The 19,735-nt window shown below is 43.3% G+C and overlaps 1 protein-coding gene across 6 annotated transcripts in view; it reads right to left on the minus strand.

Moving 5' to 3' along the window:
- Window positions 1-221: 221 nt before the first annotated feature.
- The window catches only part of ptprda (protein tyrosine phosphatase receptor type Da), a 254,866-nt gene continuing 235,352 nt past the window's right edge, over window positions 222-19,735 (minus strand). For 3 of the 6 annotated variants that reach the window (XM_086020965.1, XM_086020955.1, XM_086020992.1), the window contains 14 exons: window positions 18,865-19,025; window positions 17,356-17,468; window positions 13,785-13,882; window positions 12,191-12,314; window positions 10,103-10,278; window positions 9,418-9,537; window positions 9,175-9,329; window positions 5,934-6,219; window positions 5,316-5,494; window positions 5,073-5,199; window positions 4,868-4,993; window positions 4,356-4,510; window positions 3,976-4,111; window positions 222-3,229 (listed from right to left, as the gene is read on the minus strand). In XM_086020965.1, the coding sequence (XP_085877091.1) occupies window positions 3,161-3,229; window positions 3,976-4,111; window positions 4,356-4,510; window positions 4,868-4,993; window positions 5,073-5,199; window positions 5,316-5,494; window positions 5,934-6,219; window positions 9,175-9,329; window positions 9,418-9,537; window positions 10,103-10,278; window positions 12,191-12,314; window positions 13,785-13,882; window positions 17,356-17,468; window positions 18,865-19,025 (2,025 nt within the window). In that variant the 3' untranslated portion in view covers window positions 222-3,160. Of the gene's footprint in view, window positions 3,230-3,975; window positions 4,112-4,355; window positions 4,511-4,867; window positions 4,994-5,072; window positions 5,200-5,315; window positions 5,495-5,933; window positions 6,220-9,174; window positions 9,330-9,417; window positions 9,538-10,102; window positions 10,279-12,190; window positions 12,315-13,784; window positions 13,883-14,362; window positions 14,405-17,355; window positions 17,469-17,693; window positions 17,706-18,864; window positions 19,026-19,735 lie in introns of all 6 variants that reach the window. The other 3 variants (XM_086020949.1, XM_086020973.1, XM_086020983.1) reach the window with 2 other exon arrangements.

Below are 19,735 nucleotides of genomic sequence, written 5' to 3' on the forward strand. Positions count from 1 at the left end.
AATTTTGGGGTTATTTTTGGAACGTAACAAACGTGATAAACAAGGGACCATTGTATTCTTTCTGTGAAATTTTTGGTGCGTACATTTTTGTAAAATATGTGTCTTGAATCAAATAAGATTAGAAAACACTGCTAGACACATAGGCAACGTTTAAATTACAAAATGTTTGAGCATGGCGGACAAGTTTGATGCCTGATGGAGAGAATCCAGGGAAACGCCAGTGCATAACACAGACATTTTTTAATAGGATTCATTTATAACAAATGTGACTTTTTGATTTCTCATACAGACTTCTTTCCCCACCAATGTGACCTAAGTAAGAAAATAAAAAGTACTCCTTTCATTCAGAAAAAATAATCAATTTACACTTACAACTAATCAGAGGTAATTGTATGAACTTTTTAACAAGCCGTTTTTTTTTTTTTTTTTTACAATTTCTTGACTTCATTTCATTTTCAGTCTATGCATCCAGACGAGAGATAGATAGAGAGAGCAGAGGAACACAACGTTTATTTCTGTTAATGACACTTCAAGCTGAACATGTGATCTTGGGGCGAGGCGGCAGAATTTTCCGGAGTCATTGATGGAGTAACCGCAGCAACAGATTGGACGCTCTTTTTTTTTTTGTATTTGTTTTCCACAATTTTTTTTGGTCTTTTTTTTTAATAGGTGATACCTTTTTGTGTTATTTACATACACACAAAGTGAACGTTGAAGGAGATTTTTTTTTTTCCGTAATGGGTTCAAGTAATATATTATTGGGTTTAGAATCAATAGGGCAGTGCATAGTACAAAGATAGAGAAAGTGCAAATCTTCCTTACCAGGCCAACTCAGGCCATCCTGCAACATTTAACCATGCATCTTGCATAAACAAAAACAAACAAAACAAAAACACTTTAGCCACTACATAACAGTACTTTTGTCTGGAAATGAACAAAAAAGTGAACATAACCGTTTATAAGGGAAAGAAAGATCTGGAATGCACATCCATGAAACCAACACAAATAGCGAATTGTGGTAAAAGATGCCAATCAATGTAAAATCTTTGCCATGTAATCGAATCAAAAAAGTGTTATGCATCGTTGAATTTTGTTTAGTCAAGATTGTCCATCAGTTCTCCTCCTAATCTGAACCCTTTTATAGTGTTGAAAAATCTGGTAAAAATTCTGAAATTTAAGCAAGCTGTGTTTCTCTCGCCCATAAAAACAAAACAAAACTCTGCTTCCCCCAGTGCACCAATAACAATGTGTGTAGCACCATTAACGAAATAACGGCGTCGAATAATTTTACTAGCTCAAAAATCAATCATGTTTGAGATGAGTATGTGTGTATGAAATTTCAGTTGATTTTTTTTTTGTTAAGATGGTTCAGGAGGACTATTTTGTAGCCATTTTTACTCCCGCCTTTATATCAGTTATGTGAAATATCTTCTAGCTTCTCGGTTGAAATGTATATGAAATATCAAAATCAGACTTGAGTTGACTTGACTATGATTTTTTTTTTTCGTTTGCTTTGAGTATGTTGGCTTGCGATCCAATACCAAATGCATGTGGACGTGTGATCTTAGAGGCTCACTCATCTGAATAAATGACAGCGTCAACCCTGTCCTCATCCTGCTCACTTTGAAAATTTTAAATCTTGAAAAGCTGAATTTTCCTGTTTTTCTTCCAAGTTCCGTGAATTAATTGCACCCATCCATTCACGGTAAGGCCACTGAAAATGACAAAATGATTTTTAAAAATGTTGTTTGCATATATAATCTCATGGACATAGTGTACTGTACTGTAAATAAACACATGTATATATTTTTATATTGACATATATGCTGAATACTCAAAAGATACACTGAAATGGTATAAAAACAGGCATAAATATAAGGCACTCTAAATGCAAAATGGGAAAAAGGAATACTAGAGAAAGGATTTACATAACATACCAGACGTTATTGTACTTTGCCCAATTGCGTGGAGCGGCGGTTGACAGACAGCTGATGTACATTTCCATGTGACGCCCACAGAGGGTGGGGTGGCGTGACTTAATAGCACATCATTTATTGCACAAGAAAAGATGCACTGAATCAGAATCGTGTCTTACTGATGTGCATTCCAGTGAAACATCACTTTCCCACACCATTCGGAAGCGTTCACCAACCATCATATTTTCTTTTCAACTTTATATTTAGATTTGTATTTCACATCTTCGATATTTATAAATGTATATGTAGATATACAACCTACCTATTTCATCCCTCTCATTATCCTGACATGGAAGAACTAAGATAATTGATAGCAGCAACTTCATACTTTGCTCATCCCTGTTGATTCCACAAAGCCCCAGTTTATCGAATGGGAAGTGTATGCAACAAAAGCAATCGGGAAACAATCGAGGCTAATGGGTAAGATTGGCTCTGAGCCGTTTTTTTTTTTTTTTTTTTTTTAAGTCAATCCATGTGCTACTAACCAAAAAATTACATCTTGCACAAACAGCTTGAAGAAAAGAGGAAACAGCTATGTCAATGTTCTTCTTTCAGAGTGTAAAAAAAATGACATTTACACATTTTTAAAAGAAAAAAAAAACATCAGCTGTATAAGAAAGTACTAAAAAAAAACCTAAATTAATCATTTGATTTATTCCATAGATCTTTTTTGTATATCCCCTTGCAAACTTTAGATGATGAACATTGAGACAGGAGAAAGGGGGTACTTCAATGTCACGGTCCATTCGAGCATTGTCTGTGTTTTCCCGATTGTTGTGAATTATTTTTCTTTACAATGTGCGTCAAGTTCCCCACGCTCCTCTGATGCCTCTCGTAACGCATTCACTCGGCTCGAGTCACATTCTGTGCCGGGTCCGTTCTCTCCCAAATAAATCCTTGAAGCAAAAAAAAAAATCCAACGAGGTGCTTCAATGGTCCGGGTTCCATCACTTGGTGACAAGGCCAGTTTAATCTTGGATTGGGAAAATACTTGGTCCTCCAGGGAATCTTTTTTTTTTTTGTAGTTTTTTTTTTTTTGTGGCGGTTCATGTCGCACATCCAACACTTAATGAGTTGTTTGCAAGGAGTTTGTACGTTCTCAAGCAGTAATTTATGGCTCAGAAGAGAGGCGCAACTGGGTTTTTTTTCTTTCCTTTCCGCGTTTCCCTCTGATGCTGAGTCCTTTACGTTGCATAGTGATCAAAACTTCCCAGATACTCTAATCCAGCCCTGTAGCAGAACTGGTATTGATCCTGGAAAAACACAAACAAACAATTTGTGGCACTGGATGATGAAATTGTAAGAAGTGATATTTTGTGCCTGTGATGGACATGCTTGGGAATGTAGGAAGACTGAACCAAAGGCCGTGTGGTAGTCCATTTTCAAAAGTTGTCATCTTATCTTTGCCTCCCTTCTGTTTGGGTACTAAAGGGCAGAGCTAGACACTGCAGTCTACTGATATTTCATGTATACCAATGACAATGGAATGGGATGCTGGATGTGCTCCTTTGTTTCTTGCATTCCTGACGATTGCATGTAAACAATAGGCAATATTCAATGTGACAAGCTTAATGGGATTGTATCGCTTGTTAGTTTTACTGATAGGAGGGTTTGAAGGCATGCTCCGGGGTCTGTGGCATCACAGTCATTTTTGGAGATATTGGGAATCTGGGAAGGTATATTTCATTCCCGTGCGCCATTGTCAATGATGGTAAGATGATTTTTTTTTCCACCTTTCAATTTGTGTATCAACTGCGCTGGCGAGGTACCTAAAGGTTATAGCTACATATACACTGCAGTTCAACAATATTGATAATGGGATCAGGATGTGTTGCCGAATGTCCTCAATTGAGTACTTTATTCCTTTTTTACGTAGCTGACAATTCCACCTGTAAGACTTACTGTGGTGAGCAAACGGAACTTAAGTGTTTGAATGCATGCCGCGGTAGGGATTCTATGGCAAAGTGGCAAAGGGCTCGCGAGCCACATGCAAACGTACCTCTGTCTGCACCATGGCTGGTCTCTGCGTCCGCAACATCTTCACGGTCTGAAAGATGTCTACGACGCCTTCGTATCTCATTCGCTCCAAGGCAATGCTGAGGGTGATGAAGACGCCGGTCCGACCGACGCCAGCGCTGTGCAAGGGGAGACAGATGGGTAGGCAAAGAGACGCTGAGAAACAGCCACAAGTACCACAGTTCAGAGACTTGATCGGTGGTCTCGCATTTTCTTGTACGACGGTTGGCTGGTGCCAGAATTTAAGTGGCTGGTTCGTGCCATCTACAAGTTAGTCATTTCCTTCTTCTTGAACTGAATTTGTTGAAGCCCTTTGAATACTGTCAGGTTAAAAGGTCTACTTGGTGTGCGACTTTCACTTACCTACAGTGGACTGAGATAGGCCCATCTTGGCCAAACTGCTCTTTCGTTTTATGTACTTGGCCAATGAAATCGATGAAGCCCTCCCCGGATTTTGGCACTCCTTGCTCGGGCCAGTCCGTGAACTGGAACTGTCGCACCGTTCGCGACTGCCCGTCCTGGGAAGGACAACATGGCCATGAATGTGTACAGTTTGCACTGTGGAGCAGATGTCTCATTAATGGCGCCTGTCATTGCCATGTGTCAAATAAAAAAAGATGGTAATTTGTTTGATGTTAAGCTGACTTTGCCAGTGTATGACTTAGTCATATTGTATCCCTTTGATAAGGATAGCAATCCCATTGAGGAGTCAGTATAACATGCAGTACAAAGAACGGAGCCTGTGCCATTTATCTGTGTAAGCCTTTGATGGAATTAGGAAGTCTGGCTGCATTGAGCTGCTCCCCATATTTACGCTTAAAAGACTCTTAGTTTGGGATAAACACATGCTTGACACTACGGCGACGTCTGCTTACCCTGGCATCCGTCACTTTGAACTCCCGAAGGATGTACTGCGGCATGTTGTACTCGGCCATGGGGTCCACCACAAAGTACTGGTATCTGGCTGACCTCTCCGCGGGCCAGTACTGGTGGCATTTTTCCTGGGAGAGACAAGCACAATGATCCACAACTGGGCCCACGGTGTCCACTCTCACGTCATTTTTTTTTTCGGAAGCATACCCTGCCCATTTCTCTGAGCTTGGTTAGCATAACGACAATAGTAGAGTTGTGCTCCCAGAGCATTCTCCAGAAGTCCTCTGTGGTTTCCGCCAGTGGTCCCTGTGTGGCAATGTAGGCCTTCTGTTGCCTGAGAAAACAGGGGATTAGCATCTCCTCAGTTAGCTACAATAGCCTCATGGGATTGCCATCGCCTCAGTTAGCTTCAATAAGCCTCACAGTCAAACGCGGTCACGGCGCGTTTACCTGTAGCCATCAATGAAACTTGCATTGATGTAGTCAGATCCCTCCACTCCTCGAATGGGCTGGAGACACACGCGTGTGGACTCGTATGGCATGATGTTTACAAGGCGGTTCTTGAACTTGTTGCAGGGGAGATTGGCACTGATGAATCGCGAAGTATGGGCTTTAGTGTTGGCCAAACGCTGCATTTGGACGGAGAGGAACGAAAAAAAACAGATGATCAAAGACTGAGATCCAACAGAAAATATTACTCAAGCACTTTGGTCTGGCAGATATGTGCTGGGAAAACCCTGCATTTGCACCAACGTGGGTAATACATGGGAAACCAGAGAAGGGGAACATTTCTGAGCCGTATTGCACAATCAAGACTAGAAAATAGGCATCATGGTTTCATGGGCTTTAAAGTGTCTGGATTTGTGTCATATTTTCTCATACAAAAATTTGGGATACAGTAGGAGTCACTGATGGAACAGTCTGCACAAACGTACCACAAAGAACTAATAGTAGGACTCCAAGGTAACGCGTTGTAGCTTTTCTGGTGCTAAAAATGTAGAGTATGTTAAGGGTCAAATGGAAGTAGCTTAGAGCCGTAGTCATTGCACCTTCATCAGAACACTCTACCTTGAACTCAAGTTCCATGCCGGTGACATTTTCTCCGGCCTCTATCTGCGTAAGTTTCTGGATGTAAGCGTAGAGGTTCCGAGCGGGCACTTCGGTGGTGCCGCAGTTGACGGCCTCCTGCAGCGCATCGTGGATGAAGACATACTGGTCTTCAGTCTGCACCATGTAGTTGCGCTGGGCACGCATCAGCGTCACGTGCCCGTAGATGTCCACCGTCTTCTCATGCTTGATTCGCTCCAGCATGGCATCGATCACAATGAAGCAACCCGTGCGACCCACGCCAGCGCTGTCAAAGGGGACAATGAAGAGAAAAGTTGCTTTCACATTGTCTTTGCCAGACAACGGCCTTGCTCAAGTCACCTTTCCATTTAGGTGCCTAAGAGGCCTAATCTAACAGCAGAGAACTTTCCTCGCCAAAAGACTGACGGTTTAGCTCAGAGTATAATTAAACATGAAGTGGCACAGAGTGGAGATTGGGCTTTGGCAGCAGTCCTGTTCCGGTGGGGTTGTTTCTGGCTTTGCTGCGGTCCCGTTCACGCCACCTGCGCTTCCTGACCCATCAGGACTTATCTTAGGAGAAAAAATAAAGTCCCACTCTCAAGACTTGCATTTCCAAGAACCGACGCTAAATCCTGTTCGTCAACTTTGGAGGCCTCACACTCCAAAGTAAATAGGTCATTCGATCCATTACGCTGACATTCCCGTGAGGTGGAAGCCTTGATCTTGTGCCGCCGCCTTGTGATGGCACATTTGTTTTTCATTTGCTCAGGAGAGAAAAGAGAAGCAAGGAGTAAAGTTGGACGCCGGAGGCCAAGTCTGCCTAATGTGCCATGCAGTGAATGGAATAAAGACACGTACGGGAGTCATTGGCTTTAACAAATGATCTGATGATCACTCTGAAAAAAAGGCTGACTGCGGCAGAACTTTTTTACGTTACTACATATTTTTTCCCGGTGACAATTCCTTTAGGGCGCAAAAAGAATCAGGCGTCAGTGAAATGCGAAAATATTCAAAAGCGCAAATCACCTCCAGGGGCTGAGAAGCCCCTCAACCCCTGGGATGCGGGACACTCGGCCGACTCTTTGCGATTGGGAACACTTTGCGGCGTGGACCGGGACCCGGTGGAGCGATGACCTGAAATCCATTGCGTGACAGAGTGGCAGAGATACCGAAAGATGAGGGACGTGGGAGGGAGGTGAGATGGGGGACATGCTGTCAGTTAGCTCCACGTCGAGATGGAGGCGCGGCATATATTAAAGAAATGTGCCGTTAAACATAAGAGCAGGGAATGCTGGGAACATGTGCAATATTCTTTTTATTGACAAGTGCAGATAAGGCATCAGTGTATTTGGCAGTCGGCGGGGAGCTGGCACACTGACTGCACTAATGACCTGACACTGGCTCCTCAGCCAGTCAGGCCAGCTGCTTTGGACGTTGACACACATTAAGTGTCAGACCGATGTGCTTTCCAGAAGTTGAGGGAATGGGGGAAGGAGGCGGGGGTTGAGTCTAGGGAAGCGCACTGTAAAATACAGCTGCACTGAGCTGCTAGAAGATAAAGGATGCAGAGCAGCCAAAGCAATTACATATGTATTGTTACCAAATCTCTTGCTGTCAGCCAACGTGCCAAGCAGACCGACACGCACGCAGCCAGCATACTAGGGTGAGCTGACTTTGTGCAGTTAACTGTCAGAAAAACGAACGCAATCCGTTCCAAGGTTCTGTTTGACCTTCCTTTTCACCCAGAAAGTAATAATGTCTCATAAAATGTAAGTGTGTACATTTTAACCAGATGGAGGCGCCTTTGAATATCTTCTCTTTGGTCTGGCTCTCACCGCCGTCATTTTCGTGTTTGAAATTCCGTCGAAACAACCGAAAATGCTTTTGCGATGGCGCATCGTTAAGACAAGTTCATCTTTAAAGGACCCTGGAAAAGTAATAATGTGGTAACGCCTGTACGTATTAGCAATTTATTTTCTTTACATCTTTAATAATGTGTGACACTATGTAGCCTTTGAATAAGGTTTCTATTTGTGTACTTAATCAACCACTAGAGGGACTGAAATGTGTTGATTTTGTCATCGTTTGAGCTTGTTTTGCAGCTTGGGCTTGACAGAATCCCCAAATCTTTCTTCTCGTTAACTCCAGAGACACCCAGACAACACTCACATTGCTCCTTCTTACAGGCGTTTCAATTCAAATTAACAGACGGATGGATCCCTTTAAAACTGCATTCAAACATCAAGGATGGACGGATGGGATCTATTTGTGTGTGTGTGTGTGGGGGGGGGGATATGATAGGGAGCCTTAAGTCGCACATTCTCTTCTACTGTGGAAAGTTAACATGTCCAATCGGAAGCAAGCGGCGCTAATTAACTACCCAATGTGTTACTTTGAAATCTGCGCTAAGCCTCGTTCCCTTTTCTGTCACTTTCTGACACCAGTTTCTATCTGTGGCTGTACTTTCCCTTCTTGTGATGGCATTGTGGCTTGAGAGGAGACCCAAAACGCTCTTTGTGGCGCCGTGCTGGGAGTCCAGACACTGATAGTGTCGGCTTGAGGGTCATTTGTTTAAGATGTGAGAACCCGGCACTTGTGGGCCTGATGATGTGCAAGATGGTTGCAGTGTAGCGACGGAGCTGCGCTAGCTTTGTGGCAGTGCGTGGGGGGGGGGGTTGGCTGAGGGGAATGACACCAGGACTCCTTGTACCGTCATGTTAAAAGGTTTGCTGAGAAACCCAGTAGGCTGATTTGTGTGGGATGAAAGGTTTTCTTCAAGACCAAATTAACATATACAAGGAAATGCGCTGAAAATTAACCAAGTCCCGATAAACAGTGAACCTTCCGCCTATTTGCTGTTTGCGATTCACAATTTCCCCGAGATGGCTCCCTCTTCTGGGATCTGAAACAATCACTGCCTGTACAGTTCAGTTGTATTTAACTTCATTTGCATTCAGTCTTTAATAAATGTTTGTTAAACTTTTAATGACCAAGGGTCTAGATGGATGTTAAAAATGAGTGAGTGTGCCACCCTTGACACAAAATTAGACTTTTGGGTTGATCCACCTACCGTGATTTGGGGAGCTTTTATTTGCTAATTAGTTCATCCATTAAAATGATTAGAAACCCTCGTACATTGTCATACGTATTCATAGATTAATTCCAGCAAACTGAGAGGGGGGGGGGGGGGAATCAATTTCATGCTTGAGGTTATTTTCATCATTTGCTCTGAATTTGCTACCTGCAGTGCACCACCATGGGCCCGGCGTCAGGAGGGTTGCACGCCTTTACCCGTCTCAAGAAGGCCAGGAACGGTGTGGGGTGTTCCGGCACCCCGTGGTCCGGCCAGGCCGTGAACTGGAACTGCCGGACCTCCCGCTTCTCGCTGGAGCCGTTCTATGTAAGCAAAATCCAGCAGGTCAATGAGAGCCCAATCCCGAACAATGGTAGACCTCCTATGCCAGGAGGAATGTGGCGCCCTTACTTTAAAAAGTGCAAATGTCCTGACGCAGTATGTGGCCAACTCCACCGTGTCGAGCAGAGTCACTTGAATGAGGCCATAAGTCTCCGTTGCTCTGGTGGGCCAGTACTGGTCACACTTTACCTGCCATGAAAGCCACATTAGAACATACTCTATGGAAGTACAACTAGACCACCCCCAAGCTGGATCCATACCAAATTTGACGTGATTGTTCTTTAACATTCTCCCATGTTTTTGGAAGAAATCACTCATGTGAAAACTGATCATTCATAAACAAATTCAAATGGCACTCACTGGATGTGCAGGGCAACCCAAGAATCCAAATCAACACCAAATTATAATGGATTCTTTCTTAGCCCAAACACTAACCGTCCATGTTTTGTGGAAATACTAATTGTAATTCCTTTGGCCCACACACTGTCTCTTCATGGCGTTTTGTGGAAATTGGTTGGGCAAACAAATTGGAAAGGGATTCCCTATTCCGTGGACCTCCGCCAAGAATGGAGAATCATGTTGATGTTGGCATAATGCGATTTAAAAACAAACTGGAATGGCTAGCAATCGTCATATGGATCCAGTTTATACCCCCTCTAGCGTTAAAAAAGAAATCCTGGAGCCGGGTCAACCTCTTTCTACACTATCTTGGCGGAGGCCATAGGCGTAACATAAAGATTGTGACGTGTCTCACTCTGGATCGCTCCTCCAGTTTGGTCATCATGACAACGATGGCACTCCTCTGCTCCCAGATCATTCGCCAGAATTCTCCAAACGTCTCGGGCAGCGAGCCTTGCGTGGCAATGTATGCGTTCTGCTTCCTGTAGCCGTCCACATAGTTGGCGTTGATGTAGTCGCTTCCCGGGATGCCTAGATGGAGGTGGGGGTGGGGCGACGTTGAGGCATTCAATGATCAATTAAAAGGGCAGATTACAGGGATGTTTGTTGGAAGGATTAGAGTTCTTCCACAGTGAATTTTTTCATTCATATATAGAAATACAGTAAGTCGGCTAAATATGTAGTGTATTTTTTTCATCATATACAGTACAACATTTGAAAAAAAAAGGATAACAATTAATCAACATTTTGTACATTATTACTATTAAACCAAATGATCTTTTTACATATTTTACAATTATTACTGTAACAATGAGGAAAAAAAAAATTGAGAAAAATATGTGTAAGAAAAAAGAAAAAAAAGATAATCACTTGATTTCATTCTTGTTTGTGATTTAACATTATACCTTTTTCGGTGGGATTTTAACAATTATCTGTCAATTATCTAATATTAATAATATCATCTATATTTTTCACCAAATAAATACATTACTGTCAATCTAAAGTAAGCGTGATTATCTATTCAATGAGGACTAGGACAAAAGACCAATGAGGCTAACAGTAGAAAATCATGCTATTTGGAGGTGCACCTAATGTTGCGTTCATAAATCTTTTTCCTTTTTTTTCCCCAAAGTGTAGAAGTGGCAAAATTGCTGTGCAGGAAAACAAGCCTCCATTCCTCCCTCCCTTTGCTTATTTTAAATGAAAGGCACAGTTTTTTTTTTTTTTTTTCTAATCCAGCGCAAAGAGGCAGAGCTGACAGGCAGTCAATGCTTCAGGACTGGCAGTTTCGGGGCTCGGCGCACACATGCTCCACCAAGATAAGTCTCATCTGCATGGACGCCACGTCTCAGAGAATCACCCCCACCACGCACTCCTCCTCTCCCTTTCCCCGTCCCTCTCTCTCTCTCCAGCCCCTCCTCCCTTCTCCATTCCGGGCTTTCTTTCCTCCCAGGTAACTTTTAGTGGCTAGACAAAAAGTATAGTGAAAAAGCCACGTGTCTGCATTATGTTGTGGTTATCGCCCCGCCATTGCTCCTACTCTGTTTGCTGTCCACACATACTCAGTGATGGACAAGGGATAAGACACAATTAAGTCCACTGTAATTTCCAATTGAAAAGAAAAGACATCATTTTTTTCGCTTAATGGCAGTGAATAGATGTTTATTTCGGCGAGCGGACGCATTTATGCCGTCTGCCAGTCAGGATTTGCATTAATTATGTCATTTGTTCTGTCTGCTTATGAGCTGGAGGGAAAATAATAACATATGACTGATTGAAACTCCATTACACACTCAATAATAAGGAATGGTCCGATGGGTTTGCTGTGAAAGAACTCTGACACAAGTTTAGTTTCTTTAAACAACGCAATCAAAATTGAAGAATTTTCCCGAGTTAGGAATGTGTTGAGGGAACTCCCTGTTATGCATGTGAATATGAAAAGGACTATTTTTTGCTTTGCATGTATTAAGTTATGACTATTTTTGTTATTATTTTTCTGTTGGCATCTGTTAAAGACATGCTCCATGTTCAACATTTGTTATGGAAATGTCCTTGTTGCGTATGTGACGCATGTTGCAAATGCTTTACGGTTGAGTTCCACCTGGTAACCGCACACGCATATTTTGCATCCTTAGTCCCCGTTCAATGTGCCCGCAGAGACTTAATGTGAAGCCCAAGCATGATTCAGAAATAATCATGGCGCGGCACTAGAGAGAAATACAACTTACTGGCATCTCTCAGGTTTATGCAGGTGATTGTTCAATCGTATTCGAGTGCCGAGCTCAGCGAGGCGGGGGGAAAATTGCCTATTTCAAAAAGCCATCTATATCCCCGCGAGCACCCACGGCATGAAAGCAAATGACATGTTGGTGTGAGGAGGGAAAAGGGAAAAAAAAAAGTACAGTGTGGTCATGGTGTGAATGGAGGAAGGGTGTTATTATACCGTCAATTGCGGAGAGCAAAACTCGCGAGTGGTCGTAGGCGATCACGTTGGCGTATCGGTTCTTTGGTTTGTTCACCTCCAAGTTGGAGTGTTCCCAGGTGAACTGCTGCCCGGGGTCGATGGACTGTGGCGGGAGAACAACACTGGCTGTCAGTGAGACAGTATCATCCAAAAAAAGCCAAAGAATAAGAAAAACCCTCTGATGCTATATACTCAACCTTGGTGCGACTTGAAAGATGTTTGAAAAAAAAAAAAAAAATCGTTCAGGATTTTGGAATAAGGTTCACTCAAAAACGCCAAAGAGTAAGCAAATTCTTTTGACACTTAATGAAAGGAATTTGGCTAAAGAACAGGTTACACAGTTGCCGGCCTTTTGCAAAAAATATATTATCAGCAGAGCTGGGCATCGCCTAACCGCCACCGAGTTCCCGTCTGCATATTTAATCGACCCTTGTGGTCCCAGTCGGTCCGAGTCAGCCAAACGGCGTCGAGAACGGACTTAAACCTGTACCGCGTCACATAACTGTGTTATGTAGCCTACGGTCCCACAGACGCAATGACATGTGTCCCATATTGTTTTTATTTCACCAATCACCACGCTGTGCGTGTGTGTCAGTTGTTTTTGTTGGACATTTTTTCTTTTTTTTGCGGCGTGTCTGCTCGTGCGGCGCCTGCGTGTGACATGAAGATTCCGTTCTCAACGCCGATTGGCTTTCGCCGACGAAGGGAGGACTGGGACCACGTGGGACGATTAAATATGCAGGACAGAGCGCGGTGGCGGTTAGGCGATGCCCAGCTCTGATTATCACTCTTTTGTTATTTACTGTGTGAGTTTTTATTACAAGTAGTATTATTGCGTGATATACCTTTTTTTACCTTTTTTTTTTTTCAAACGGCACCTGAGAGGAATGCACCTTAAATTTCATTACCCCTCTTACAATGACAAAGACATTATTATTCTCGACTGCTTATTTGCTCTTTAAGAAACAGATGCCATAGTGTGCCACCAAAGCCCTGTCTAAATAGGAATTGGTGTCAAGGAAGTAAGAGCTTGGCTCTGTATGAATTAAGTTTAGGCTTGTTAGTGGAGGTTTCAGAAAGTCTTTGCCCAGGTGCCTGTGCATTTATACATCCAGTGCATAGAAAATATTTATTTTTAAAGGTAATACCATATTTTTTTTAAATGATTGTGTAATGGAATCATGATTTTTAGATTAATTACATTGTATTTGATTATTAATTAAAATAAAAAAAAATAAAAAAATATCATTTATATAGGCCATTGTCAAAAAAAAAAATGGAGCTGTGGTTTACCAGGGGATAATTGTTTACATTGCTGCCCTAATATAATGAGGAAATACCAGATTGCTGCAAGGTTTACCATGTGTCAAAAGGGGCATCCCCGGTGGCTCTAAATGCTGCACATTTGCATAAAGCAGTTTATGGCAGCAGACTTTGTTGACGTCCCTGCACACTGATGGGATTACATCCGGAGGTAAAACGCCAAGCGTTCCCGCCCAGCGCAATAACCAGCGCCGGACGCGTTTCTGATCGGTTGCCGGCGCACTGCGGCCAGACTCTTATCACGGCTCACCTCGTACTCCTGGGAAAACTTGAGGTTGTCGTTGGCTTTCAAGTGCTCCAGATGCTCCGCCAGGTCCATGACAGGGATCGGAGGGTGGCTCGCCATACCTGTCAGTCAGATGGAATTGCAGGTCAGTCGTATGCAGATACATTCCTTTTGCGATTTCAACGACAAAACACAACAAAACAAAAAAATCAGAACCCAAGCGCAAGCAAGCTGATTAGATAAGCATGAGCAGTGTGGAGGTGGAAGATTTGATTGAGTTAGGCTTGTTTGTGTGCCATGCTTGAATGAAGACGACATGGAGGCCAATGGGAAGTCAGCGCACACGTCTCCCTACGGAGAGACAAGGGTATTTATTCCCATAGAAAGCTAGGCTGGGAAGTTAGCATGAGAAGGAAAAGACGTTAAGAGAGAGAGTTCTACTTCGGAGGGATGATTGATGTTTCCCGCCTGTCATTTTCCCGCCTCCCGCGATGACACGGCGTTAACACCAAAGCGGATTAGATGGGGATAGGAGGCTAGGCGGGAAAGAAGGGGGAAGGGGAATATAATTAATGGCAAATGCGTAATTGAGGCCAACTAACTTGACAAATGGAGGCTACTTGGGCGACCGGATGAGCCCGTACCTGTGGAGGAAATGGTCATTAAATATCTGCGTCATAGCGGCCGAGTGAATTGTGCACAGCCCTGTTTACACCAAGCGTTGCCAAACAACTGCTGCGGGCAAGGCCAGATTTTGGCACGCCTAGGGCCAAACAGTCTGTAGTCCTTTGTACTGAACCGTATTGCTTGGTGTAAACATGGCCTTAAGACAGTGAAATGATTTGCGTGTGTGGTCAATGGGTTAATTATTAGTGACGTCATGCTAGACGCTAGGCTAGGCCATCGACATAAGCAGGAAACATTGTAGCAGCACAGATCAGACACGGGCGTTTAAGGTACAGTAAACTCTCCGTATTCATGGAGGATAAAGACCCAGCGCGAATAATTGATGCTCTCTTGATAATATTGATAATTGCCTAAATTATACCGGTAGTTTAAACCTTGAGTGTGAAACTCAAAGTGTGTGGTAAAAGTTAGGACTGCCACATGATTTCATGTGGCCCACTCAAGCAATTAAAGTGTAATTAAAATTCCTTGCTAAATGGACTTGTTCTTTTCATTTTGGAAGGTCGAAAATAGAATTGTTCTTCATTATAATCGGTTGTATAACCATTTTATTTCATTCAGTCATGTCGTAACAAACATTTGTACACAGGGATTTGATTGTCACATTTACTTCTGATTTTAAATTAATTTGTTGTTAAAATATAATAATCAAATGCAGTGGCAATTGTGCTTCTGTGAAAATATCGTATGATAAGGTGATCTTTGGTTTTCTGTCATAACTGCAGTCTGAGGGCACACCCCTGGTTTAAACCAGAAATATGCCCTTCACGATTATTCCAAAACAGTTAAAGTTAAAACACATCTTACAAAACGAACCTGAAAAATAAATGGCAGAAAGATGATTTGATTTCGAAAAAAAAAAATCCCCCGAATTGCATGTGTGCACACACATGCAGCAACACTCTCTGGAACTTCCACTAACAAACTAATCTAAATTTAGCTCCTCTCTGACATAATCGTAAAAAAGTCACGATGCATCACTTCAACAATACTTCCGTGACACCAATTCTCATTTTCCTAGAGTAGAGTTTTTCAAGGAATAGGTCAATTTGTGAATATCATAGCACAAATCAACAGGGGCTCACTGTAATGCAAAAAAGTTTCCACTCAAAAGTTTCCTGACCTTGACACGCTGATAGTTGAATACAGGCGATGAGGCTCATACACTCTTCCCACAATGGGGACTAGAAAACTGCACTCCAGCCTCTGGCCAATGTTGTGTGACACGAGCGCTGGTGCTCGCCTCCTCCTCGACTTTATTCGAGTCGCTGGCACAAGTGGGCATTAGCTAATGGAAGCAGGGCCTCATTTTCCCATCCACTCTCATATCTCTCTGAAAGGGTGTTTCTATCGCAGCTTGCTACTTGAAATCCATTTCCACCGCCGGGTGACAATGAAAGCACCATTTCTGTCGCTCGCTCAAGCTGCCTTAAAGATGAAAACGCCCAATAAGGGCTCGCAGCAAGGTAAGGGAGGGAGGGAAAGAGGTGGTCTCGTATTGTGAGACAGCGGTCGTCAAAGTATGTCCTGTACTTTGTAGAACAGTGAGAAAGGCGGTTTGGTCCAGAAGGACACTTGAATAGTGGGCGGACGGGATCACTCGGAACCAAAAGAAGAAAACACGCAACAACCGGTAATGGTCTGAAAAGAGCTTTCATAAATATGCATAATCTTTTTTCCCGAAATCAGCCTGCAGAGATAATTCATCATCCTTTCATATAAGCTGATGGGGAAGATGGCGCTTTGATAAAGCAACATTATTGGCTGTGGCCCACGTGTCCCAAAGCAGCCGGTGCCAGAGAACATCTTTCCAGTTGATAAATGGACGCCGGATCCTTCCGTGCATGAGCCAAAACACGATCACAACAACTGAGTAAATGCGTCTAATTTGCATTTGCTGTAAATTGGTACACCAAAGCACCGCACACATTCTGAGATCTCCAACCCAAGCAGGTTTGGAGGAGGACAAGTGCCACCAAAATGTCAAGCCTGCACTTCCACCGCATAGTCGAATAAGCGTCAGTGTTGACCACCCTTCCTCCAACACCCCTCCAATGTCTGCCTTCGCTTGTCCATCGTCTCTGCCGGCTCTTCACTCTGGTCTTAAAACTGGAATTCCCTCAGGAAATTGTGTGGGAATGCTAAGAGATGCTGTCACTTAGGCTGAATGACCCCCACGTAGATTACCGTAAGTGACACAACCACAGCGTATCACAGGACACCCCGATGGAAAAAATACCTCCCACGGGGGTCTGACTCAGGGTTTTGGGCTTCATGATTTTAAACCCATAATCTCGCATCCCTGCATTGTACTCCACTTGTTCCAGTTTGGGCTGCAGGGGGCAGCCCAAGCTTCCTCTTTACTGGATGGTTCCAGTAATGGGACAACAACATTTTCCCAAGTCAAACTAACGGCTGCCACTTGGATGGGACATGCCAAGAATACCTCTCAACATTCAGGAGGCATCCTTAGCTGATTTTAGAGCTCCTCACCCTCCATCGAAGGTTGAGGGCTGAGGCCCTGCAGAGGAAACAACACACTAGCATCCTACTTGCACTCACTATCCAGATTTCCTCCGGAACGGTTTGTGTTCTTAGTATTCAGGAGGCACCATTAGCTGACGTCTGAGTCGCCGAGACTAATCCCCACAAGAACCTCATTCTGTGGTAAAGGCTCAGCACTGAGTCCCTGGGGAGGAAATTCCACCGCTTGCATCCGAGATCTTGTACTGATGTCCACATCTAGTGATTGTATGTGAATATAAGGTGGGAGATGACATAGTAAATTCAGAGCATCGCCATGACGCTCTCAAACTCGGCATTAGCGTAAAAGCCAGCTACAGACGGCGACCGGAAGTATTTTCAGATTCACGCAGGACGTCTGTGGCTTGATTGAAGGAGCACTCACCAGGCGTCTGAAAGTTGAGGCGGCGGAGCTCAACGGGGTCGGTCGGGTGATGCAAGGGCATCTCCTTGCTGTTGGGGAGACTACCTTTCCTCGCTTCCGATTCGGCCCTTTTCCTGCAGCGGGAACAGTGCGTTATTATTCAGGCAGCGAAAACAAAGAACGCTTGGTAAATAATTACAGTCGACTGTTTCGGGACTATCATTGCAAGGGACACTGGAGGAGTCACAGTGTAACTGTGAAGCATGGCTTTGATTCATCTCTGTGCTTGATTCTGTTATTAATTGTTATTTCTTTTACAAGGGCAAGCAAGTTTTGATTTGCTTCTTTTGCTCTCTTACCTGTCGGGTTTGCTGTTCCATTGGTCAGCAAGAAGAGAAATATCGCAACAAAACATTAGCTGGGAAGAGCTTTGGCTCCATACAGTGAGATACACAGAAAAAAAAAAAAAAGTGATACCAATCATATCTCAGTCTCGGCTTTTTAGTGACGACTCGCTTCAGAGATTGCTGTGTTCTTCAGCCGCACGCTCCGTTTCAAAGAACATGGAGAGCGCCAGGTGCAGGCAAGATTCGAACATTCGAGCGTTTTCAACTGATTGCTTCTTGTTCAAGCATAAAAGTCATCTCCTGGCTTCTAATCGCTGTGTTTGTCTTTTCCTGCAACCGGCGCCTTATTGATTCATCAGGATGGGGTATAGCTGTAACGTTACATCGATTCTGATTTCTCACTACGAAACATTTGGTACGGTGCATACCAGAGATGGGGGAGTCACATAAAGTCAAGTTGACAATTTCAGCAATTTCTTGGCTAAAATGTGTCAAAGACGTGACTTGATTTAGACTTGAAGTACATTCACCTGACAAGTCTTGCCTGTTTACATTTAAAAATGGGTATTTGAAGATAGTGTGCCGTTTGTTTTGTTTTTGAAAGAAGATGTTTTTCTTTTGGGGGGGGGGGGGCCTAGTGGGTGCAAACCTGGCGACACACCTTGTGAAGCAAATTATGGAGGAATCACAGTAGATGATTAAAACTGGATTTAAGGATTATGCTTTTGATAAAATTGCTGAAAATCTGAACGGCAACATGCAAGCTTTCCGACACAACAACTGTGACATCCAACTTCATCACTCTAAAATTCACAAAGACAGTTAGGCAACATTAACGTTACAGTTTAGCATAATGATAGCTGGTCAAACTAAATGAAAAGTCCAAGTCAGGCCGAGCAAGACTGTATGACGAAATTTATGGCTTTGATAACCCAAGTAATGGATCGGATTGTTTGAAATTTACTCGTAACTCAACTTGGTCATTTTTGTGAATTAATTATGACTTGCACATACTGTATGTGATTGATTCTCACTTCTGGTACACTAATCCAGAATATTAAATCTGCAATTTTTTTTACAAACTATTGATGCTGCACTTTCCAAAAAAAGAAAAGATTGGAGCTGCTATGTAATGCTACATAACGTCACACTGAGTCTTGCGTGGTTGTATCGTAGCACTCACCTCTTATACAGCAGAATTGCGATGACGATGCATATGATGAAAACAACGGCGAGGACGGGACCCACCACCCAGATGAGACCCTCCTCCTCGTCGATGATTGGCTGGGGGTCGATGTCGGCCGAAACCACTGGGTCGGAGTACGGGCTAGTGGCGTACATGATCTGAAAACGATGACATTTCCCAATGTGACATATTTAGAAACACATTCATTTTTTAGGCTTTAGCCCCATGAATTGTACCGAGCAACAAGTGAAAGGGGAAAATCAACAACCATAACGATGTATTCCGATTACAAAGGATCCAAATGACCAAACGGAATAAAAATCTGAACGAGTGCCATTCAAACAATTCAATTGGAATAGCCAGACTGCGTCCGGTCTACGCATGCTCTGTCTTGACCTAAATGCGTAGCGACGTTGTTTTATACGAACTTTAAAATGGCAGCGTCTTACCAGAGCTCGCCTCCGACGCGAGAACTTGTCTTCAAGTACTTGTAAATTGTTTTTATTTTTAAGATGCTGCTTTAATAAAAACCATCGCGAGTACTGTGCGAAATAGATCAACTCCATCTTGATAAATACGTGATGTTTACATCGTAAACGGCGGATTGGAATAGATCACGTGACATGTCAACAGGTGACCAGAGGTCTTCATTCGGAATGATTTCAATTCGAATGACAACAGAGTCTCCATGTAAACAGTTACCTACTGAGCACATTGTTAACCAAATCAGCATATGAATTCAAGAGAAACACTGTGGTGCTAACGAATCCCTTGCACGGTTCCAAGATGATCTTAGGCTAAGCGGAGAGGTTTCCCTTTAACGACGCTGAGCTTTTCCAGTTGACTCTGACATGCGGTTGCTTCGCAA

Source organism: Filicampus tigris, chromosome 2, assembly GCF_054856515.1.
Source record: "Filicampus tigris isolate MCC_2025a chromosome 2, RoL_Ftig_1.0, whole genome shotgun sequence".
NCBI lineage: Eukaryota > Metazoa > Chordata > Actinopteri > Syngnathiformes > Syngnathidae > Filicampus > Filicampus tigris.